General features: G+C 32.3%; 1 protein-coding gene across 2 annotated transcripts in view; it reads left to right on the forward strand.

Moving 5' to 3' along the window:
• The window catches only part of LOC145249601 (DNA topoisomerase 3-beta-1-like), an 83,221-nt gene that overhangs the window by 34,175 nt on the left and 31,334 nt on the right, over positions 1–17,712 (forward strand). For both annotated transcript variants that reach the window (XM_080111310.1, XM_080111309.1), the window contains exons 2-5: positions 8,586–8,663; positions 11,050–11,163; positions 13,089–13,256; positions 14,605–14,739. In XM_080111310.1, coding sequence (XP_079967436.1) covers positions 8,586–8,663; positions 11,050–11,163; positions 13,089–13,256; positions 14,605–14,739 — 495 coding nt within the window. The remainder of the gene's footprint in view (positions 1–8,585; positions 8,664–11,049; positions 11,164–13,088; positions 13,257–14,604; positions 14,740–17,712) is intronic.

A 17,712-nucleotide genomic window follows, 5' to 3' on the forward strand; every position in this document is an offset into this window, starting at 1 on the left:
TAAATACGAAATCTGCATGAATTAAAAATATCATACTTAAGCATATTTTACAACCAGGCAATGCTGGGTGGCCTGCTGGTATATATGTGAAAGTTATCTTGTCTGTGTATGCGTGGAATGTCTCCACCAATCTACTCTGTTAATTTTTGGTCTACAGACTTGAAACTTATATAGGGTATTCAAACCTGTAGAACTAATTAAATTTGTTTTTTAGCCAAAAGCATAGCTACTAATTGGAACATGGCAGATATAAGTCAACTGTGTACCTTGTACACATGCACAAATATACATTCATATATTTAACTACGTTAATTTTTGAAGTTTTTATATACATATAGACTTAGCTCAGATTGTAATGAATAACGTTGGAGAGTTGCATGTTTTCGTTTCGATTTTAGCTGATGTCACCCAAGTCATTTTTTTTTAACTTTTGAAATCACGACTATATATAATAATCAATGGAATATTGGCTTTATAATAATAAATACGAAATCTGCATGAATTAAAATATCATTTTTAAGTGTATTATACAACCAGGCTATCCTGACTTGAGTGCCATCTTTAAATTTCCAATTTTTTGTTGCATTTAAGAGTTTGAATTTCGGAAAAAGTTAGAATTTTTATTCTCAGCGGCCTGCTAAGATTTTTGCGTTTCATCCTGAAAATTTCAAAGGAACCTTCCCCTAACCATATGTATTTTTTTTAAAGATATCTTATGTACAACTTTTTAACCGAAAAAAAGATTAAATTATCTTCACTATTAGACGTTGATACCTGTTCTCAAGTACAACTTTTTATCAAAAACTAGAATTTCTAAAGGATGAGGCTGTAGCATGATGTCTTGATGACAAAATACACAACTTTCATAATTTATGTTTCTTTTTTTATATACATATGCTAGAACTAGCAGGGGTACTCGATGTTGCCCGGGATTAAATGATGATCAATGAATTGTTTCACACTCACATATACACACAAAGTTCTTTTTATAAGATAGAAGATCTGAAATACTAAGTGAACTTTTGTGTATATCTGTTATTAACTCAGACTGGAACATTGAAACATGACATATCTGTAATCTGCAGAAAAAATAGATGAACAAGGTAATTCAGTTTGTGGTCAAATAAAAATTATGTCATGAAAAAAAAAAAAGTTATCTGCCACCGATACAGGAATTACCCGGGGAGTTATCTGCCTCTTAGCACTATATATATAGAACGGATGGAGGCAGCCATTTGCTTTTTGAGTAGAACTCAACAATGAACTGTTGTGCAATGTCTTCTTTACCTTACAGCAATAAAAGAGAGAAATTAGAACTGAAAGCAATTAAGTTATTAGAATCAATATGAAGAAAAATGGCAAAAAAAATAAACAAAAAGCAATGTACACTTGTATATGAATGAAGAAAAATGGCAAAAAAATGAACAAAAAGCAATGTACACTTGTATATGAATGAAGAAAAATGGTTAAAAAAAAAAGAAAATGTACAATTTTTCATATGGATGTTTCAATAGAAGAAAAATCGCTGCAATTTTTAAAAGACCTACTTATTGGAGATTTTGCAAATATCAATCAATAGAAATTACCGGAATAAAAGACATTTTAGAATCGGTTGCTATTTAGAAGACATTTGTGCCCATTTACTATATGATTCTTGCCTTTTAATTTTTACTTTGATTATCTATATATGCAAGATGTGTCTCCGTTCGTCCATCTGTTGACTAGGACTGAAAAAAAAACAAAAAGCAACTTTTTTTTTTTTTTATCTTTTCATTTTTACTGTGGATGGAGCATCAGATTGATGGCAGATATTTATCTGCTATTTTAAACGCTTCACAAACAAGAGATCTTTTTAAGATTCTAATTGTCGCCTTAAGTTTGTCTCACTCTTACAATTGGTTCATCGAGTATATTCACCAGTTTTTGAAATTCTGTTTCACAAATCTGGTTGCTTCTAAAATAACTAGAATTTTCTGGTTTCTTTTCATATCATAATCTTAGTATTTCATAACTTCTCTCTCTCAGCTCTGTTCAAGCCAACATCATTAGGGACACTGACACTAGAGTTGCTACTTTCTCCCTCTTGTCTCTAGATCAGGAAGTGACGGTGGCTAAGTGGTTTATGATATAGACTGACAATCTGGATGTGCCAAGTTCGAATCAAGTTTGTTTCACAGAAACACTTTCACTTATGCACAAGATATGAACTCTTCCAAACTGCATAAATTAACTGAGAGTTATGACTCTCGTGGTGGTCAGTGTATTTTCGTAGTCCAACATCTTTGCGGTGATTACTACGACGGTTGCTCTTTGTATATGCTGTTTTTTGTTTCAACATATTCTACGTTTTCTAACTCATCTCCGTATCCGTGTTTTCTTTAGTGACCCTTCCATGGGCATAACACTTAGGGATATTGGTAATCTTTACATGGTCCTTCCCATAAGGACCCAACATCTTTATAGAAAGAATTCTAACTAGAAAGATACCAAGATAACAAACCCTCATAATAATCTGATTCAAATGCAAATGTACGAATGATGCTCAGCAACAATAACATTGAGGTGACAGTGACTCAGTGGTTAATAACACAGACTAGCAACCTGGGTGTACCAAGTTCGAATCCAGTTTATTCCACAGAAACCCTTTCACTTAGGGACATTGGCAACCTTCACGTGGTCCCTTCTGTAAGTACTGAATATCCTTCTAGAAAGAATTCTTAATAGAAAGATATCATGGAAATGAATGCCAACAAAATCATCATCAATGATGCTCAACAACAATAATAACCTAAAAAAAACTTTGTTCACCTGAAATAAAACATCATAGAAAATGATGATATTAAGTATAAAATTCCAAGAAAAATAAGAAATCCAGTTTAACAATGTTACTTCAATAGCTATCATGAATTCCAAAAGGTCTGTAGGGTGCTAGTGTTTGCCTTATATTACCTCCACCAAATTCTGCAGGTCTGCTGGCATTATTTAGTTTTGAATACACAAATCTGGACATGCTGCAGGATCATACTCCTTGACCAAGCACTTTTAAAGGGGAGACTTTGTTGGTTTGGTCACACTGTGCACTACAACATGGGAGAGTTCAGCTACAAAACAATAGCTTTAGGGCCATTTCAAAATTGACAAAGACACTCAGAAGGCTAACTGAAGATGTGGTTACAATCCATCAAAGCTGACGTCAAACCTACCTCCTGTTCACAAGTCTAAAGTGTTGGTCCCGGGACTGGCTGTCCATAACTATCTTGGCTACAGTGGACCATCGTGCGTGGTTTGTGTTTATCCAGGATGCTGTGTGTTCTTTGAGAGGAGCCAGCCATCCTGGGTGAATGCCATCAAGCCTGCAAGTTAAAAGAAATCATCCCTTCAGCCATGTTCTATCACAAGCTTGGGATTTTCGATGCTTTATATGCTTTGCATTTTGAATGAATTAGCCATTGTATCGCATACCACCTCCTACATCAAGTCAATAACATGCAGAGATACCCCAGGCACAAGGGTGCTTGGAAGACTTGGCTTGAGTATATACAAAGTGACTTGACTGGTCTCTATTATCAGATTTTGTGGAGAGCAAGTATGAGATACAAGGGGTGTGCAATAAGTAATGCCCCTGACCCACTTCTCATAGCAGTAGAGCAACGAAACTTGGCACAGTTATTAGTCTTTCTCTACATAGGAACCACCCAGAGTTATGCATTTCTCCCATCGTTTGATGCAGCTCTGAAGACCGTTTTTATAGAACACCCCAGGTTGGTCCTCCAACCATGACGTGACTTCAGAAATCAAGGCTGCATCATCTGGGAAACGCTTTCCTTTCAAAAACAACTTCATGGCTGGGAAGAGGTGAAAGTCAGGAGAGTAGGGAGAATGGGGGAAGATTTCATAACCACACGCCCGTGCTTCTGATCTGGCGACATGCGAGTTGTGGACCGGAGCGTTGTCCTGCAGGAGGAGAGTACCTTTGCTGATCTTGCCCCACCTCTTGATTTTGATAGCTTCTCTTAATTTCCTTAAAAGTGAAGCATAAAAGGCTCCTGTAATTGTGATACCCTTTGCCAGGAAATCTGTCATCATTACTCCGTCCTGGTCCCAGAAGACTGTGAGCATGACCTTGCCAGCGGAGGGCTGCACCCTTGCCTTCTTTGGAGGTGGTGAGTCCAAGTGCTTCCACTTTATTGACTGGGCTTTGGTCTTTGAATCATGGTGATGGACCGAGGTTTCATTCTGTGTAATCAATCTTTTGAAAAACTTTGACTCATCTTCTTGGCACATCTCCAAATTCATTCTCTAGCACTCGACGCGTTCTCGCTTCTGGAGTGGTGTGAGCAACCTGAGAATCCATCTGGCAGACACCTTATGCATATGCAAATGGTCATGAATGATAGTTTCCACAGACCCTGTACTAATTTTGACATCTTGGGCTATTTGGCAAATAGTAATGCGCCGATGTTCCAAAATGGCAGCCTCAACTTGACGGACAGATGCCTCATCAATGGCAGAAGGGGGGGGCAGGTCTGGGAGCTGTTTCCACAGACTTCCGGCCATGTTTGAATTCATGATGCCAAGGTCATATGATGGGGCATTATCACCATAAGTTTCTTTCATTTTATCAAAAGTCTCCTGTGGTGTGCGTCCTTTCAAATACAAAAACCGGATCACTGCTCGACATTCAACAGGCTCCATTTCACACCTGACTCAGTTCCAACACCTGTAAAACAGAAACCACAATTAGTTCAGAGATGTAATTTGCCACATAACCCGTAGAGATATAAATCATTGCACATGCAAAATTTCAGCTAGTTCAGACAACTGGAAGTGGGTTAGGGGCATTACTTATTGCACGCTCCTTGTATTGCCTGATTTTCCAGCTTTCCAACCTTGGAGTTCAGGAAACTCCCACCAAAACCAGATGATGATGAAAGAATGTAACGGAAGTTGTAAATAATTTTGAACTGTCACGCATAACCAGATTTGATAACGTTGATTACACACAATTTTTTTTTTTTTTTGCCATTTTGCACCATTAAAGTTTAATAATGTTTTTATTTATTTTTATTTTTTGCCATTTTGCACTGTTAAAGTTTAATAATGTTTTTATTTATTTATTTATTTTTTTTTTTTTTTGCATTTACTAGACTCAATCAAAATCTGAAATAACGATGAAGATGACATCAGTAAAAATGTCTTTCATTAAATAAAATAAATTAAAATCTTTTGTATAATTCTACTTGCCGCAGATCAGATGAAATAAGCATAATATATCAAAGTCAAGTCAAACTAATTGCATTAATTGTTGTGTGATTTGAAAAATGGTTTTCATGTTTGAAAAGAAGTTTGCATCACCAATAAAAGCAAAAGGAAAATATTCGTAAAGTTTTTTTAGGTGTATAACAATTTGGCTTGTAAGTCAAGTCAAAACTTTATTGACTTTAAGCTAAAGAATTATAGAAGATCTAACCTGCATCGCAACTTTATTATTTTGCTCCCTTGAGTGATGGTTACGATTCTTGTTAAATTAAGGAAATAAAAAAATGAGAAATAATAAGCCTTGGTTATGTCAATTATTACTTTTTAACGATTGATAATATTACTTAGAAAACTGTTAAAACAAGTCATTTGGAGTTTCAAATGCAAAAATCGCAACTACACAAAATGAAACAGGAAACAAGAAAAAAGTATTTTCTGATTTATTTACATTATTGCCTATTATTATTTTTTTTATTGGCTGAGATTAATCTCTGTCTTCGTGGTATCCTAAATATCTACATCTAACCTGGTATTACTTTAAAAAAAAAATGAAAACATTAAAAAAATAACACAAAAGAATAAATAAAAGCAACAATTTAAGAAAAAAAAAATACAATTAAAAATTGTAAATAAATTTGTAAAAAGAAATAATGTTTTTCATTTTCTGTTTCTCAAACCTGTTTTCAATTTTATGTCATTGAATTAACGAATTTTACTGAGTCGGTATTATCCAGCATAGGGTAGGGAAGGGGACAATCTTTAAAAACTCCAAAATTTCTCAACAGACATTTCTTTCACAAAGACAACCTTTTTTTTTCTTTTTTTTTTCTCCTTTTATTTTTCTTTGTTTTTCTTTCTTTGTTTTTCTTTCTTTATTTTTCTTTCTTTATTTTTCTTTCTTTTCTTTCTTTATTTTTCTTTCTTTTCTTTCTTTATTTTTCTTTCTTTTCTTTCTTTATTTTTCTTTTCTTTCTTTATTTTTCTTTTCTTTCTTTATTTTTCTTTCTTTATTTTTCTTTTTTCTTTCTTTATTTTTCTTTTTTTCTTTATTTTTTTTCTTTCTTTATTTTTCTTTTTTTCTTTATTTTTCTTTTTTTCTTTATTTTTCTTTTTTTCTTTATTTTTCTTTTTTCTTTTATTTTTCTTTTTTTCTTTATTTTTCTTTTTTCTTTCTTTTTCTTTTTTCTTTCTTTATTTTTCTTTTTTTCTTTCTTTATTTTTCTTTTTTTCTTTTATTTTTCTTTTTTTCTTTCTTTATTTTTCTTTTTTTCTTTTATTTTTCTTTTTTTTCTTTCTTTATTTTTCTTTTTTTTCTTTCTTTATTTTTCTTTTTTTTCTTTCTTTATTTTTCTTTATTTTTCTGTCTTTATTTTTCTTTTTTTCTTTCTTTTTTTTTCTTTCTTTATTGCCCTCCTGTTTACTACTACTACTTATTTTAATTAATTATTTTAATTATTTTAATTATCATGTCGTTTAATTTAAAAGGTTTTGTGTCACTTTATTTCAATTGTTATTTTATTTTATTTGAGATAAGTCTAGTATTCCATGCATTTTGTTGCTGATTAAATGGTTGTGGCGTTGGTATTTACTGCCATCCCACTGCAGGCAGATGCAACACAAGGTCAGGAAAGTGGTAGAAGTTAAGCCAGTACTCCTAAAGGTGGAGCATTCTGGCCTAACAAAAATTGCCTGGCCAGCCGCGTTGGCATTCCCCAGTAGACGCGCCTCAGACACTAAGCAATAAACTTACTTTCCCCAAAAGCCAGGAGTTAAGGCTTGGGAGGATAGAACTCCCTAGAACTACACAAGACTTTGCTGCATTGGCCTCAGTCAACAGGGAAGAGGTCATTTCAAAATGGCCCATATGCTGTTGAAGCTAGCAAACAGTCTGTGTTTAATGGTTGCAGTATTAACGTTTTTTATAACAGATTGTGCCTCATGGCATACAATATTGGCTTGGAGCTAAATCTGATCTCTTCTTCTCATTTTCTTTTTCTTTTTCTTTCTTTCTTTTTTTTCCCCCCAAACAACAATCTTTAGTTTTTGCAAAAAATCAAATAGTTGTTTCCATGATTCAAGCATTATATGTTTTTCCTTTCGAGATGTTTTACAACATTAATGAACATCTCACATCATGATATCTTGAACATTTTTGTTTGCCTTATTCAAAACAATAAAAAAAAATTTTTTTTTTTTTTTACATAAAATTTCTATGTTCAGATATTGAACCATATTGAAATATTTATTTATTTGCGGACTGTTATTCACATCTTCATAGTTGTTGTTTCACAACGTTTCAGCCAACTACTCCTCTGGCATTTGTCAGGGGATTAACCGCGACATAATAGGAAATGCTGAGTCTCTTAACTGTATCCTCAGTAATTACTGCCTTCCATAGTTGTTGTCATCTCACTATGTTTTGGCCAACTAATCCTCTGGCCTGTTTTGGGGTAGGCTTGAAACCACTAGCAATGCTCACCTGAAACCGTAGAGATTCAACACAGCAGCATGGACAATAAAATAATTATAGAAATTACTCTTCTCAAAGGATTTCAATAAAAAAATAACATATTGAAATATTTCAAAATAGTTTGAAAAATTCTATAGTTCTTAACTATTTGTTTCTAACTGGTAGTCTCAGCATTGCCCTTAACTTTATTTTTATCATTTTTTATTTTTAATTCTCACATTAAAAATAAACTCTAGTAAAATACCTTTTTTTTTTGTTTATAAATGTTAGTTATGAGTGCAGACCCCCACAATATTATTGTAAAAAAAAAATCTAATACAAAATTACTACCACTATTAGATTTCTCTTCAAAGTTTACTCTTAAAATCTTTGATTTTGTTTAGCATTTTGTTGTAAATTGCATTGCTAGACATCAGAGAGACACTAACTTTTATACTAGATTTATAAATTTGCCAATCTGTATTGTATTTCTCTTAATTTGTCTGCCTGTAACACTTTTTCTCAGAAACTACTGACCAATCTAGTTGAAATTTTGCATGGACTTTTATTATAAAGTGCAGTGAACAAAGTATTACAGCATCCATTCGATACACAGTTAGGGATCATAGGGATTAATATTTAGTGTAAAAATGAGCATAAATTTAATCATATTCAACCATCAATTTTGACATAAAGCCACTCATTTTAAGTCAACAGGCTATAATGTTTACCTGTTTTTAATAGGTAAAAGTCTACTTAATTTATAATACTGTCAATTAGCATCCAAAGTTATGTGAATAAAAAATATTTTTCTTTCAAATTCTTTTCTTTTTTTTACTGTTCTAAAATTTGTCATCAAATTTCTTGTATATTTTAGGTGGAGCTCTTTTCAGCACCAACTCTCAAGAAGGAAGCTTCTCCCAATTTGCATATGCCAGATTTCCTTAGAAGGGAGGTAAGATTGAAAAGTTTTATTTTAATTGGTTAAAATGGTTTTTTTTTTTTTTCACCAGAACAGATTATAAATGAAGTTAATATTTTGAAAAGAACTAAAATCTATTTGTTTGACTTTTTTGGTGTTGTTAAATAAAAATATTTAAACAATATTTAATCTAAAATTAAATGTATTTGCAAACAGTAATCAACTATAAAAATTATTTGTTCTAATTAAGATTGTGTTCTGTCTATTCTATAAGTGTTGTTTGAATTTTAAAATAAAATATGTATTTGAAGCTAAATTACAATGTGAAGATTTTGTAAAATAAACATTTATTTAACATTATTTATACTTTTGACGTAATACGCCTTCTTCAGAATTTTTTCGTGTCATGTTATTAACCGGAAAAATCTGTACGTTCTATTTATTTATTTATTTGCGGACTGTTATCCTCATCTTTATAGTTGTTGTTTGACAACATTTCGGACAACTTATCATCTGGCCTTCGTCAGATGGTTAACCATGGTGGGGTAGGAATGCTAAATCTCTCAACTATATCCTCAGTAATTACTGCCTTCCATAGTTGTTGTCTCATCACGATTTTGGCCAACTAATCCTCTGGCTGGTTTTGGGTAGGATTGAAACCACTATCTTCAGACAATTCTCACCTGGAACCGTGGAGACTCGATGCCTCCATCCATCCATCGGCCAGAGGATTAGTTGGCCAAAAAACTTGGTGAGACGAAAACAACTATGGAAGGCAGTAATTACTAAGGATACAGTAAAGAGACTCAGCTTTCCTATCCCATCGCAGTTAACCATCTGACGAAGGCCAGAAGAATAGTTGGTCAAAACGTTGTGAAACAGCAACTATGAAGATGAGGACAATAGTCCACAAACAAATAAATATTTCCTGTTGACATGAAAAAAAAATTCTGAAGAAGGCATATTTTGCCGAAATTATAAATAATCTTAAATAAATGTTTATTTTACAAAAATTTACGTTGTAATTTGGCTTAAAACATATAACATGCATATCTTATTATTTTTATATTTTTTATTATTTTTATATTTATTATTATTTTTATATTTATTATTATTTTTATATTTTTTATTATTTTTATATTTTTTATTATTTTTATATTTTTTATTATTTTTATATTTTTTATTATTTTTATATTTTTTATTATTTTTTAATTTTTTATTATTTTTTTATTATTTTTATATTTTTTATTATTTTTGTATTATTTTTATATTTTTTATCTTCTTCCAATATTTTTTTATTTACATCCTTTTAAATAATTTTTAAAATTGACTTCCGACAATTTTATTTCTCATTTCCCTTATTTTGTCCTTTAATCCTCACATTCCAAGAGCGGTGTTTTTGATAAAGGGTTAGAATTGCTGTTTTCTGGGTTGAATCTATCTATCTAACTTTTATCATTGTGGAGATTTTAACCTTAAAGTATTTTTTTATTTTTTAATGATTTTCATTAAAAAAAATTTGATATACTCATGTGTTCATTCTTGATAAAAAAACATAAACATTCTTTTCACGTCATAATTACACCACAATATTTTGAATTGTAACAAAGTTTTTCATTTGCAAAACATTTTTTTCACATCACAAACAACCATATATTTTCAAATATTGTACTTGCACTGTATTTCTTCAAATCAATCATTTTGGAATAAAAATAAAATTTTGATGAATATATAAATAGTTTTGGTTTTTCCTTTTTCATTTTTCCATATATACATATACATACACACCCATGTATCAATATGTGTACGAATATGCAATGCTCAAACTCTTTTTGAATGTTGTATTTATAATATATACAAAAACAAATAAATATATACTTCTGTTAAATATATTTCCATTAAAACCTCAGGTTTAAGGCAATTAGGTAGACATAGTTAATAGTTATTTGAGACGAGATGGGATAAATCCAGACTAATATATTAAGAGGAAGTGATGTTTTCTATAATTGGTATTTAATTACAGTAGAACACCAGAATATGACATTAAAAATTAGTAACAGAATACAGTAACGTACATAATACACATGGATATAATCAAACGTTATAAGTACAGCATAAAGCAGGGCAAATATCATAACCAGGGGCCAGAAAAACATTTTATTTCTTAACATAACCTGAAAAAACTGTATTCTAGGACCACCATATCCCGGGGTTGTAATGTATTTTACTATCTCTTGATTGGAAATTAATAGTAATCAAAAATAAATACTACTTTCATGATACCGTCTATTTTGTATCTGAGAGCATCTATTATTATGTTGATGTTTATTTTTGTTTTTTTGTTTTTAAGTTTTAGCTAGACACTTGTAGAAATGCTTATTTTTGTTTATATAACAGATAACTTTTTTCTTCTTTCCAGGCGAAAGGAATTGACATTTTGGTCTTGTGGTTGGATTGTGACAAAGAGGGAGAAAACATTTGCTTTGAAGTTATTGATGCTGTCAGGTCACAAATGAAACGCGTTTCAGATCAGGTAACCACACTTTTTCATCACAAATCTCTCGAATTTATCCTCTTTCAAATTTTCAATGAATATTTTTTCAAATAGTCTTTATTATAATCATTTGCACCGTGTATCTATTTTAATCTCTTATTAGTATGACTTTAAAGTGCATATGGTTGTGAGCCCCTAATGACAAAAATCTATATTCCAAATTTCAAAATGTTGTACATCTTACTGTTTATTTCTTTCAGCATGTTAAAATATTCAATTCTTGACAGCACCTATTTCGTAGCGCAGAATCATTAATGCAATTATTGTGAATTTTTTAATCTGTTCTGCCCTGATTCATCAGAAGAATATGAACTCACCAACTTTAAAAGAAAATAAAAGGAATATGAGCATGATTACAAAAATATGAAAAAAATCGGAAGAGTAGTTGCAATTGTGTTTTGTTTTATATATATATTGTTTTATATATATATAGTTTTATATATACATATTTCACTGTTTTACTACTTATCAGCATGATGAATCTAATGAGATTTAAAACTCTAACCCCAGTAACTGAAACCTGGTGCCCTTTTGTGATTTTTTTTTTTTTTTTTTTTTTCTACACAGGCATCACCACATTATCAAGGCCAAGAGGCCACTCGAGGATAAGGGTTAAAGAGTGTACAGTAGAAATTGGACAATATAGTAATCATTAGTAATGAAAATTCGGTAAATTTGTTAACTTATATGGAACGGCTCATCAAGAACTTGTTTACGTTAGACTTGAAGACAACCATATTGTAGTCACCTGGAAAGCAGGAACACGGAAGACAATTCCACAGGCGTGCAGTTCTAAGAAAGAAGCTTTGTTCATGGAATCTACGTTTAGGTTTAGGCACAGATAAAGAGTGGGGGGAATTATTGATAGTGTTTTCAGCTAGACGAGTGTTTCTTATGAAAATTTTGTGAGGAGGGACCATAGACTGAAGCTCAGTCGAACACTTTCCATGGAAATAACGATACATCAGAGACAAACTCGCAACATCTCTTCTGTGAGATAGAGGTTGCAGGGAAGAGAAAAGGACATCTCCTACGAGGCTACGAAGTTTATTTTGAACTCTATCAAGGCAGGACAAGTTCTTTCTAGCTGCCCCCGCCCAAATGTGGCAACAGTATTCCATCCTTGGATGTACCTGGCTCTTATATAGATAGAGAATTGCATCAGCAGTGAGATATCTACTGGATCGATAGAAAGATCCCACCATTTTTCCAGCGACCCTGGCAACAGATATTGACAATATGAATACATTTTTTCTTAAATATTAATGAGGAAAAAATTATTCCCTTTCACTGTGATAATATGGAACCATTCTCCACTCCACTCACACACATTAGCTGGGATCATCGGAAAATGTTAAATCAAGAAATAGATGGACAATACAAAATAATGAAGATAAGTGAGCAACAATAAAAAGTCCAGCAAATTCATTCAACTTCCCATATAAAATGGAGTCCCAACAATTAGTTATTATCTAAAAAAAAAAAAACAGGCAGATGTTGCCAGTTCTAGTGAGGAGCTGGCAGTGACTTAGAGAAGGACCAAACATCTAGTGTTTCTGGATAAGAGTAGATATATTTTGAAGATGAGCAAATTAAAGGTTAGTGTTGCTTAAGAAGAAGATAAATGAGTTCCAGGAGCAGGAGACAGTAGATCTAAAGATCAAGATTTTGACAGGCAGATTTAAGTCTTAACTGATATATCTGGACTTGGGAAATAAGAGGCCTAGCTAAGAAGAGTGTATATGAATAAGAGAATCCCAATGACATGCACCCATGTTCAACAAGTCAAGTTTATACAATATTAATGTCTGTGTTGTTAGTCGTAATTCGTAATTGATTGCTTCCCCAAATCTGCATTTTTTTTTATTTTGTTGAAAGTTTTTCATTCTTTCTTTTCCTTTCAGACAGTCTACCGTGCACGTTTCAGTGCCATTACTGAAACAGATGTGAAACGTGCCATGAACACTCTTGCTCACCCCAACGAGAATGAGGCCATGTCTGTGGATGCCCGGCAGGAACTTGACCTCCGAATTGGATGTGCCTTTACTCGATATCAAACCAAATTCTTTCAGGTAAACCAAATTCTTTCAGGCAAACCAAATTCTCTCTGCGTATTTTTGAAAAACAAAAAGTTGCCATATCTTTATATTTGCTTCAAGGTTTTACATGCTTGCATGCAATGGACGGATTTTAGAAATTAATTTCCAAACTAACCTATCTCTGTCCAAGTCTTTATTCATCCTTCTTTCTCTCAACTCCATTTTTAAAGCTTCTTCCCATGTTTTACTTGATCTTCTTTTGTGAACTGAACCTCAACGACTCTACATCTACTACAAAAAGTGAATGGATTTTTTGTTTTTTTATAGATTGTATCCGAGTACAAAATTATAAAAAAGCTAACACAAACTAATTGTTAGTTGATTTTTTTATCATAATTTTGGTACATTAAAATTTTAACCTAATTGGAAAAAGTTTCTAATAAAAGCTCCAAATATCAGAAAATTTTTATATAAACAAATTAACACCATTTATATAATTGCATAGATGATTACTCTTATGCTGTGGGTGGCTGTGTTTTTTTAGGCGCTTTTGTTATTAGTATTCAAAAAATATTGGAATATTCCCATTATGAATGAACATTAATCCTTATGTCAAGGGAGACAACAGGGGTGTATGCTTTCTGTTAGTTGTTAATTCGGGAAAAACAAATCTCCAGTTAAAGAACCTCCTATGATTGTGACATCTGTTTTTAGCAAAAATCTGTCCTTTTTTCTAAATAAGATAAAAACAATTTCTGCCAAATTGCTAGCGCCTGACCTCAATTTTTTTATTTTATTTTTTTGTTTGTTTGGTTTCTTTCCGCTTCCTCATTTTATCTTTCTTTTTTTTTTTTCCCCCCATTTTTTTTCTCTCTTTCTTCCTCTTTCTGCATTGCCTTGCCTTCCTTTTCCCTCTTATGACAGTTCTCCCTAAAAATTGAAAATATTAAATTTGGTCAATAAGGCTAACAGTTAATGATGGAGTCATGGGAGACTCACTGTCTCCTTTTCTTTACATGAGTGCTCGGTGTCCTTTCTCTTAATTTGGGCTTTCTTGATTACCAAAATTTTAATTTCACTAATTAAATTTTATTTTATTTTTTTTTTTTTTTTTTCAAATTATTTAAAATGTGTTTTTACTACCAATCATCATCCAAGTTGTCATGTATATGCTAACCTCTACCCACCCAAGTGGGGAGGAGATTCATCTTGATTTCAGTTTTTTTTATTGTTTTGCTTTTTTTTTTGTTTTTTTTTGTTTTTGTTTTTCCATTGACTACTCGCATTCCTAAGAAATGATTTTCTTGGTTTTAATGCAAACAAATAACTTATTTAATTTGTAAAATTTTGTCTTGCTCAAATCCTGCATTTTTCTTTGTAGGGCAAATATGGTAACTTGGACAGTACTCTGGTATCGTATGGTCCATGTCAATCACCTACCTTAGGTTTTTGTGTGGAAAGACATGACAAAATTCAGTCCTTCAAACCAGAATCTTACTGGGTCATTAATGTACAGGTGAGTCAAACTAGATTTTATTTAATCTTTTTTGTGTTACAATAATTATAGTTATAACATTATCATTAGATATCCCAAACGAATATCTTATTTTCATATCTAAAATCTTTATCCTTGTGTGGATTTCACACCTTGATAATTGGTGACTTCCTTCTTCCTTGTAAAAAAAAAAAAAAAAAAAAAAAGCTTGGTTCTTGTACGAAAAATTAATTTGTTCAAAGCTTTCATTTTTAGTTGTACACTATGAAAACTTGGCTTAAATGGCACACAAGGCGGAAAATTTTCTAATTTTCAGCAAACTTCAAATTGTCCAGAATTTGCACTGTAGTAAACTCAAACATCTGCTATGACTAAAAATAGTCATGATTAAACAAAAATATCATATTCCAAAATATCAAAATCAAGTAGTTTTATTTTTAAATAAAAAAAATCAAATTTTATGAGCACCTGAAGAGCGGCTGTCTTGTTTGCCATTATAAAAACAATCTTTTTTCTTAAGAACAAAGGGAGATAACACAATAATTCAAACCTGAAAGATCTATGCTGTAATGTCTATGAATTCCCATTAATCGCTTAGAAATGATTTTCTTTATAAAAAAACGTCTTGATCTATTTACATGATTTTTAGAATATGATACTTTCGTTTCATCATGGTACATATATCATAGAAATTTGTATTTATACTTGTTTTTTTTTTAATATAGATTATAGAGTATGCTAATTCTGGACAAGAACCAAAAGCTTTTAATGTAGTCATATAGATATTTGCAAAACATCTTGTGTGTTATTTATCCAGAATCCAATTTTCACAGTGTATAACTAAAATTGAAAACTTCAAACAAATGTAATGTCATCTTGTGGTTAATAAAATTAAACAATGTAATACCATCATCATCATCATCATCATCATCTGGTTTTGGTATTTAAAATATTGTGAGTGTCCTGGACTCCAAAATAGGCAACACCAGATAAAGACCTCATGCCTGTTTTTCATGCAGGTTGATCCAAACATTTGATACAAGCCATGTTGCAAACTGTCTATTTACTTAGGCCATCCATGCATGTTATTAAGTTGTTGTAGGAGGTGGCATGCTGATTCCATCAATGCCCGTGTTTGCTGTAAAAGGAAAATCTACAAAAGGAACTCTGACAGATAAATATGTGTTATTGCTTTAAGTACTATAATGTTATGGGACTGTGTGATACTAATCGACATTCCTCCCTCCAAAGTGTTAGGAAGTTAAAAAAAAAAAAAGAAATAAAAAAAAAACTATAACAAAAATAGGAAATAAGTTAATCAATAGAACAAAAAAAAAAAAGAAAGTTAGGTTAGTAGAAAGACTATGGGGTAGTTGTTTTACCAAGACACACAAAGGCCGCTGAAATAGGATTGTTAATCATGGTATAGCAGTAACTGGGACAAAAGACCAAACAGAAAGGTCAATATATTTAGAGTTTGTTTATAGACAGTTTTAGGGTTGGAGTGAGTTTTGCAACAGTTTATGACAGCGACAGTTTGCAAACAGTCTAGAGTATTGGACAGTTGAAAGCAGGTTGCAGATAGAGATGGACTGATGTCAAATGATGACAAAGAAACCTTGATAAACTACTAGATGTGAAGTTAAGCATTTAGAGAGCCGTTTTCCACAATGGCGTTGCACACGCACCTAGAGCCCAACTGATATCAACAGAATATGGTTTTTATGTGTTGTTTTTTTTTAAAACTTGCTTGTGAACAAATGTGTTTGCCTCCTCGGCAGTTGTTACTGTAAGAGACAATGACCCAACCAGAATAAAAGATGAAAGACAAGGAAAGCATGCAAACAGCGTTGGGTTCAGCAATTGTTGTCGAAGAGGAGAACGTGATAGAACAACTATTTCTGCTGCTACAATTAATATGGACTATGATTGCTCTATAGAAAAAAAGGGAGAACAACTCTATGCATGTTACTCCAATCTACATGTCCACAACAGCTGTTTACATGTGCAGTCCTATTACAAACAGATGATTCGATCCAACTATGCACACTCATTGTTTTCTGTGTATCAATGAATATCAATATACTCCTGCTCCAAAAGCTGAATCCCACGTTATCATTTCTGTTATTTTCTAATTGTTTGTTTTCATGTGTTATTATGTGTTATGTGTTGTTTTCATGGATACGTCCTCCACAGTCGGTGAGTGACTTTGTTGCTATCCGTCTGAAGTAGGTATTTATCTTTGTCCCGCTGCTGAGAGAATGACACATGGTCAGAAGGTGGACAGAATTAAACCAGATCTCCTAAGAAAGGAGCACTATAACTCTGCAAAAAAAAAAAAAATGCCTGAGTAACCACCATTCCCATTGAGACAACAAACAATAAACTTGCTACACCTGAAAGCTGGGAGGCAAAGTTTGAGAGAGTGAATTTCCTTGGACTACCCAAAATGGCTGCCTCAGCCCAAAGACTAAAACGCTATCAAAATGGTCCAGTTTCTGGCAGACTGATTGTCGATATTAAAATCTCGATTGGTGTAACACACCGATCACAACTAAATTGAATGCCAAGAGTCAATACAATTGGTGCAAGTCTGTTGAAGGTATGGTCCTGCATTTTTAGTTATACATTATGAAAATTGGCTTCTGATGAAATCGCACACAAGACAGGAAATTTTCAACAAACTTTGAATAATCATAAGTTGATGTTTGTTTTGCAAATATTTATATGGCCACATTAAAAGCTTTTGGTTTTTGTCCAGAATTCCCACTATAGTGCAACACCAACCGAATGCCAAATGAATGGTGTGAGCCAGTATAATTGGTGTGAGTCAGTCTGAAGTTTGGTCCTGGTCAGTTTGAAAAGGTACACTTTCCCAGGCTTTACCTAGAGGAGTCAGTTTATCACAATTCACTTAAGGCACCTCTACCAGGGAATGCTGATGAGGTCGGTTAGGCATTTTTTATAGGCCAGAATGTGTTAATCCTAGTGCAC

This window comes from Euprymna scolopes, chromosome 28 (genome assembly GCF_053919585.1).
Source record: "Euprymna scolopes isolate OS-2025 chromosome 28, ASM5391958v1, whole genome shotgun sequence".
Classification (NCBI taxonomy): domain Eukaryota; kingdom Metazoa; phylum Mollusca; class Cephalopoda; order Sepiida; family Sepiolidae; genus Euprymna; species Euprymna scolopes.